This window comes from Phodopus roborovskii, unplaced genomic scaffold (assembly GCF_943737965.1).
Source record: "Phodopus roborovskii unplaced genomic scaffold, PHOROB, whole genome shotgun sequence".
In the NCBI taxonomy this organism is placed as follows: Eukaryota; Metazoa; Chordata; class Mammalia; order Rodentia; family Cricetidae; genus Phodopus; species Phodopus roborovskii.
This window is the reverse complement of record NW_026125489.1, coordinates 917,142-924,443: the sequence shown is the minus strand read 5'-3', so window position 1 is coordinate 924,443 and position 7,302 is coordinate 917,142. Positions and strand designations below refer to the sequence as shown.

General features: G+C 49.7%; 1 protein-coding gene across 1 annotated transcript; it reads right to left on the bottom strand.

Annotated features, from left to right (window-relative positions):
• Positions 1-378: 378 nt before the first annotated feature.
• On the bottom strand, positions 379-2,383 carry Suox (sulfite oxidase; the record flags this gene model as incomplete). The annotated part of the gene is made up of 2 exons (XM_051176271.1): positions 379-1,994; positions 2,186-2,383. Coding segments are annotated over 2 exons (1,608 nt in total), but the record flags the coding sequence as incomplete, so codon positions are not given.
• Between the last annotated feature and the right edge of the window lie 4,919 nt (positions 2,384-7,302).

Here is a 7,302-nt window from a genome sequence, read left to right as displayed (position 1 = left end):
AGAAGGAAGCCCCTTCATTTTTTCCCCAGCGACAGCTCATGCCGGTCTTGCAACATGCTCACTATTCAGTCATCATCTTAAACGGACACTTTATTGGTAAATACATACACATATATTTTTAAGGCATAGCTCCAAGAGGGAAACCCCTTGCATCACATAGGGCAGGAGAAAATAGTAATGTACGGTTCTTAATTCTACACTCACTTGGCTGGACTTTCTGAGCAATGTAAAATAAGGCCTGGGTGGGAAGGCATTAGAAATGGAGGTGTGATAGGAAAAGAGTCCCTTCAGAACTGCTTTCTCATCTCCAGACTCTCCCACAGCTCTCTTCTGGCAGTGTGTGTCAGGAGGGGGGGGTTCCTGGGTAGAAATGTGCTGTGTGTGTGTGTGTGTGTGTGTGTGTGTGTGTGTGTGTGCGCGCGCGCGCGCGTGCTCGCTCAGCACATCTTAAGACACAGTAAAGAGAGGGGTATGACCCAAGAAGAGGAAGGAAATGCTTTTCTACGGCAATGAGGACTAAGGGCGGGATGGAGAGGAACTTAGGTGGTCCTTGGGGACGCACGGCTTGGCTCAGTTCCATGTTTTCATGGCACTACTTGAACATGGACACGGTGCCAGGCGTTGCTGAGAACGCCGCGCAGGTTCCAGATGGGGGCTACGGTGTCTGGCTGCACGTTGTAACTGTTGTCCACGGCTTTACAGACGATGTTCAATTCCTTTAGCTTATCGGGCACCTGAGCTTTCAACTGCCATAGTCGCCAAGCCCAGGCCTTCCTGGGACATTGTTCCTCTCCCTGTAGCTCAGCTTCCTGCCAGGTTAGTCCACCATCTATAGATACATCCACTCGAATCACAGCCCTGCCACCTCCGCTCCATGCGTAGCCCTTGATGGTCACCTCTCCTGACTCTACGGTTGCCCCATCGTGAGGTGCTGTGATAGCTGACTGGACAGGCAGTTCCTGAATTGATGGAGCTAGATCGAAGTCTACCGTGTCCCAGTCCACAGACGGGGAGAAGCCTTTGTAGTCCCGTCTCTGCCAGTGACTGGGGCTCTCCTCTGACTCCACACTCACTCTGCCCAGCCATTTGACATGGCGGGCACCTACCACACCGGGGACCACCACCCGCACTGGGAAACCGTGGTCCCGAGGCAGAGGCTGACCATTCATTTCATACGCCAGGAGGACCTCGGCTTCAGGATCCATGGCCCGAGCCAGAGGGATCGATGCCCCATAGGCAGCCCCAGTGGGGTCTGAGTCCAGCCCCTCGAAACAGACATGAGCCTCAGTTTTACCCAGCTGGTGTCCAGCCTCGGCTAACACATCACAGAGTCGTGCCCCAGCCCAGCGGGCCGTGCTGATGGCTCCTGTCCGCCACTCCAGACCTTTCACTTCCTTGACCTTACTCATCTCAGAGCGACGGTTGCCAGCACACTGTAGAGTGACAGTGACCTCATGTTTGGGAAACTTACACAAATCATCCAAGGACAGGGACAGCGACTGACCTCCAGGTGCCCCTACTATATGCAAGCGATAGGTTTCTGGGTCAAGGTTAGGTACAGGCAGATGGTTCCGGGTGAAGAAAATAGGGTTTGGTGTGATGTAGTTTTCTGTTAGCAGTTCAGGGGGAGGTTCCGCATTAAAGGGACGCTGGCTATTAATCCTCAGAGCTGGATGACGGATAGGATCATCAGCATAAGGGTCAGAGGCCTCCAAAGTGGGAGACACATTATCTTCAGGGTTCAGTTCCCCGATCTTATACTCAGCCAGTAACTCACGTACATGAGGCTGGTTGTGAACAGCATAGAGGGCCCAGAAGGGTTCTAGGGGGCCTCCAGCTGCTAGAATCAGTTTTGATGGTCCTCCTGGATGCAGTTCCACAAATTTTGTGACATCAAAGACCTCAGAGCCTAGAGTTACCCAGACTCCAGTTTCAGGGCTGTTGTGGGCCCTCACATCCTCTTTGCTGTATATCCTTGGCGACTCCTGAGCAGCCTACAGGTAGGGGAGGGAGAAAACAAAAGGAACAAACAGAATATTAAATCATTCTGACCCCATCCACAGTCTTAGACTGGGAAGTTAAAGGAGCAGATAGCATCTCTGCAGTGCACGAAGACAGAGCCATCATAGGTGAAGAGTGTATAAAAGACCCCTCTGTTCTGACAAGGAAGCTCTTTTCCACTTACCCTGCAACGATGGTCATGATAGGCTAGCACTGCACCAAGGCCCAGCAGGGTCCCCATGACCTTCCATCCCTGAGTCCTTGAGTTGTCATCAGCAAAGGTGAGGCTGGGGTACTGCGGTTTAAATGAATCATTTGTGGAGTATGCCGGGATGCAGAGCCTCGAGGGGGTTGACTTGACTCTGGAAGAAAGAGATCTTCTTTTTTAGTACAAAATGTCCAGTGAAAGCGCCAACCAGCAAAGGTCTGTGGCCTCTCCCTCATTAGTCACTGCTTTCAGTTGGAACCAAGTTTCTTCCGGATGGGTAGGACCAGTGAAATATGGCCCTCTCTTTCCTCCAGGGTTATCTCTGCACTGCCTTATCTTCCAGATAAGATAAACATCAGCCAGATAAGACAATTATGAGATGGGCTAGGAGGTAAGTGCATCAGGATAACCCACCTGATGACCCGTGGGAGTCCGGCGGCCACAGGTCTATACAGTCGAAACAGCATTGTGGCAGACCTGCAGGAAGAAGAGTCACAGGTTTCAAAACAAGAAAAGCCCTTGGAGGGGACATTTGGGAGACCGGAGAATGCAGGTTCCAAATGGGTTCTTGGAGTAAACCTGGAGCACTTTAGTGCTAGACTGTGCTGAAGAGGCAGGAGGGGATGGGGGTGAAGAGGGGATGGAAAGGTACATAGACTTCTAGAGAGAACAATGCCCCGGGCCAAGGAACCTAGGCACAGAAGCAGGTTTGCCAACAATTAAAAAAAAAAAAAAAAGACACTAGGTATCAAACCCAAGGCCTTGAGAATGTTAGATAAGTGCTCTACCGCTGAGCTTATACACCCCCAGCCCTCACAACTATTTCTAAAGTGAGACTGAGGAAAAGAGAGACAGGAAGAGGTACCAACAACCTAATGGGCTGAAGGAACCCAAACCCTAGAAGCAAACTGCCTTGGAGTTATACAACCAGGCCTTGTCATTAACTGGCTCCCTGGGCAACGCAGCAGGCCGTTTTGAACTCAGGATCCTCATCTCTTACCCAGAGCAGCTGATACAAAGAGTAAACAAGTAATAATATCCATCCAGGCCTTTCCAGTTCTGTCTGTCCCTCCACCCCTCTAAAGCAAATACCCCATCTGGGAACTGAACCCCAATTCAGTATCTCCACCCTAACCTGGAAGTCCACGCCACTCTATGCCACTCTAGTGATCTCAGCAAACTGGGAGAAGTCAATGGCCAGGGTGTCAGGGGATGGGCTAGAGGAGGAAGATAATTTTTCTGCTCTCCGTCCTGTAATGCCTTTCTCAGGAGGGTCAAAGTGGAGAGGAGGAAGAAGTTGCTGGTTGCTAGGGATGCTAGGGGTGGGATTGTTACGGATAGGGACGACAGGCAGAGGGAAATAGTTGGAATTATACTACTCTACGTCTGGGCCGCAGGCATCTGTACTCTTCCTGCCATCTACCCTTAGTTTCAGCAATTATCAGCTCGGTCCCAGGCTTGGGAGGGGTGACCTCCTAAACACTGAAAAGCCACTCCATGGTGGTGCGAGTTCCTTACTCCCCGGAACACTTTAGGTAGGAGGCTATGTCTGTCCAGAATTCGGACAGAAACGTAGCCTGCGACCCCAGGAGCACTCAGACATCGTAAACGGAGGTACTAGTCCGTTTGCTACTCCTAAGATTGGGAGTGTCACTGACCGCCTGGGTCCCACCGTTGCTCTCCCTCTCGCCCCTCCCGGTCGCAGCCCCCTTACCCTGCTCGTCGTTCGCAGCGAAACAATTTCACCCTCCCGGTGCGGGACAAGGGCTCCCCGCGCGGCGGGGCGGGGCGGGGCGGAGCCTGGCCATGACGTGCACGGTCTCTGCAGGCGTCCTCACGCCCCTCGCCCGCGCCGCAGCCATTGGCCCCTTAGCTTCGCCGCTGCTCCTGACTGGCAGCTGTCACGGGGTCTGCGGATCCGAAGCGGGAGGCGGGGAGTCGGCGGCTCCAGGCTGGTGCAGGCCTCTCCCTCGCAGGCACAGTAGACACGAGCGGCCTCACTGATGCAGTGCGCCCGCCCAGGCAGCGGAATGTGATGAGGGCTCCGGAGGTGCTCGCGAGGATGAGGCGCAAAGCTAGTTTCCCCGGGAAGCCTCCCGGTTCTGCGAGTATGCCCCGCGACTCAGGCGTTGTTTAGTGTTTCAACTGTTAAGCTTGTGTCACAAGGCCAAGAATAACAGAAGAAATAAATGACTCCTTAAAATAGTGGCTCAAAAACGCCCAGAGTGAATTTCTCAACACTGAAAAACCGTCTTTTATGTATTTTCAGACAAGGTCTCACTACGTAGTTCTGGCTGGCATGGAACTGGTTTTGTAGACCAGGCTGGCCCAGAATTCATAGCTCTGCCTCTTGAGTGCCAGCCTTAAAGGCGTGCGCCACCACGCCCAGTCCTTAAACCCATCTTTTTGAATTTTGCATAGTGTGGTGGTGGTGGGTGGGGCTGGGCGTGGTGGCAGTCGCCTTTAATCCCGGCATTGGATCTCTGAGTTGGAGGCCAGCCTGGTCTACAGAGCGAGTTCTACAACAGCTAGGGCTGTTATATAGGGAAACCCTGTCTTGAAAAAACAAACAGAAAACGAACATCCACTTTAATAAAGAAAAATGGCAGTTTAACAAAAGTACGAACATTATAGTCATGTGAGTCAAAGTAAGGACACCAATCGAATACATTCATTACTACTCTTAACAGCTAATTTGACACTTAGCCCGCACGCCCCAGGAACAAACATTCTTAGACTGCCCCCTAGAGGTCAGAGAGTTGAGCTACAGTCGTTATCAATTTTGTTTTTTGAGAGAGGGTTTTTCTGTGCCTTTGGCCGCTGGCTGTCCTCACTCTTGTAGCACAGGCTGGCCTTGAACTCTCAGAGATCCGGCTGCCTCTGCCTCCTGAGCGCTGGGATTAACGGCGTGCGTCACCAATGTCCGACCAGTCGTTATCAATTTAAAGCAAAACATTTCGAAGATCGTTTTTTCCCCCTTTTAGTCCAACCAGAGTCTTTGCGAGGAAAATCAAGGACCCGGAGACGGGGAGTGAGAGTGAAAAGGTGATATTGTTAGTTCTGGGCAAGGAAAGGATCCCAGCCTTTGTGTAGATCGTCCTAACAGTTGGTGAAGTTTCAGCTGGTGTTGTTCCCAGCACTAGGAAAGCTGAGGGAGGCCTAACATATTCAAAGACCCTGTCAAGCAGGCAAATTACTCCTTGGTATGCTTCCCCCCCCCCCATGCCACCCAGTTTTATTTATGGAGCTCAGACGGACCTCAGATTCGGTATGTGCTTCAGGGCCCTCTAGTCTGGGATGACAGGTGTGTACCACACAGCTGCTCAGACTTCACGTTCTCTTCATTTCACAGGTAGAGGGAAAGAAGCAAGAGGGATAACTTGACCCATAGCTAGTGAAGTAGGAAAAATGGCCTGGAAAGTAAGGGCTACCTGACCCTTGTCCCCCTGAACATATCTACTTAAAAGTCTTGTAACTTGTTTTGAGTTTCAGTTCCAACTATACTATGACAAACGGAAGGACTTTAAGAAGAGATAAGAAAAAAAAAAACTGTGTGGAGGTTGGGGTAGAAGTTAATTCAGTTTTTTTTTTTTTTCTTCCTTTTTGGAGATAATGGTCTTGTTAAACTGGTATTTAGGATCCCTTCAAACTCACTCTAACAACAGGCACTTGTCACCATATCTAGCTTTTTTTTTCTTAAGGTTTTGTATGTATGTTTCTCCTGCAATATGTATGTGCACCATGTGTGTACCTGGTGCCTGTGGAGGCCAGGAGGCATCAGATCCCCTGGAACAGGAGTTATGGATGACCCAGGTTCTGTACAAGAGCAACAAGTGCTTTAAACTGCTGAGCCTTCTCCCCAGCATATTTTTTCTTTAAAAAAAAATTATTTCATGAACATTGTGTTTTGCATGGATGTATATATGAGAGGTTGTCAGATCCCCTGGAACTGGAGCTACAGGCAGTTATGAGCTGCCATGTGGGTGCTGGGAATTGAACTTAGGTCCTCTGAAAGAGGACCCAGTACTCTTAACCACCGAGCACTGAGCCATCCTGTCTCCAGCCCTCTTTTTAATTTTTAGGTTATGGGTCCAATTCAGAAACTAAAATAGAAATGAGTCTTAGGAAAATGCATATAGTATTGTGTAGTGTTTCCAATACTTTAGATATGCCATTCCTCTTTCAAGCCTCAAGAAATCCCAGGAGATCCATGACCACACTACTGCATACAAAAAGATAAAAGTCGCATGTTTTTTATGTTATCTATGCCTTTGAGCAGGAACAGGTCACAACACAAAACAAGGTTATTTTCCAGACTGGTTCTTCCAAGCGTCCAACAAAAGTTTAAGAAAGTGATAGAGCGCCAAGACAGCAAGGGCAGTGCGTCAGAGGTTCTGTAAGACTTCACGGGCCCTTTCTTCCAGCGTCAGAGGTTCTGTAAGACTTCACCGGCCCTTTCTTCCAGCGTCAGAGGTTCTGTAAGACTTCAACGGGCCCTTTCTTCCAACTTTTTGTCGGTTTGTTTTTGAGAGTGTCACTGCATAGCCCTGGCTGTCCTGGAACTCACTCTGTAGACCAGGCTGACCTCAGACTCACAGAGATCCCCTGCCTCTGTCTCCAGAGTGCTGGGATTAAAGAGATGTGCCACCACCACCACCTGATTTCCTTTCCCACTTTTAGCTTCAGGCAGAAAAAATGGTAAAAACAAAGCAACAGTCCAGTGCACTTTCTTTTTTTTTTCTTTTCCTTTTTTACTTACATTAAATACATCGATAAATCAGCAGTTGCATTCTGTTACCACGATTGTTATGTTAGAAGGAGAGGGAAAGAAAGGCAGACACTTTCTTAGGAAAAAAAAAAATAAAAACAAAAACAAAAAACAATAAAAAACCCAAAAAGGATGAGCCCTCGCCCTAAAATTTGATTAAAAGAAAAAAGATAATGGGAGGGCGGGGAGACAAGAACCCTCAAGCCCAACAGAGCTCAGGTGAAGGCAGAAGAGCTGGTAGGAGAAGGTCGGCAGCAGCTGGGCCCAGGAGCTAAGGCCAATACTGTTCCTAAGAGAGGGAAAGAGGGGTATAGGGGGGAGGGGA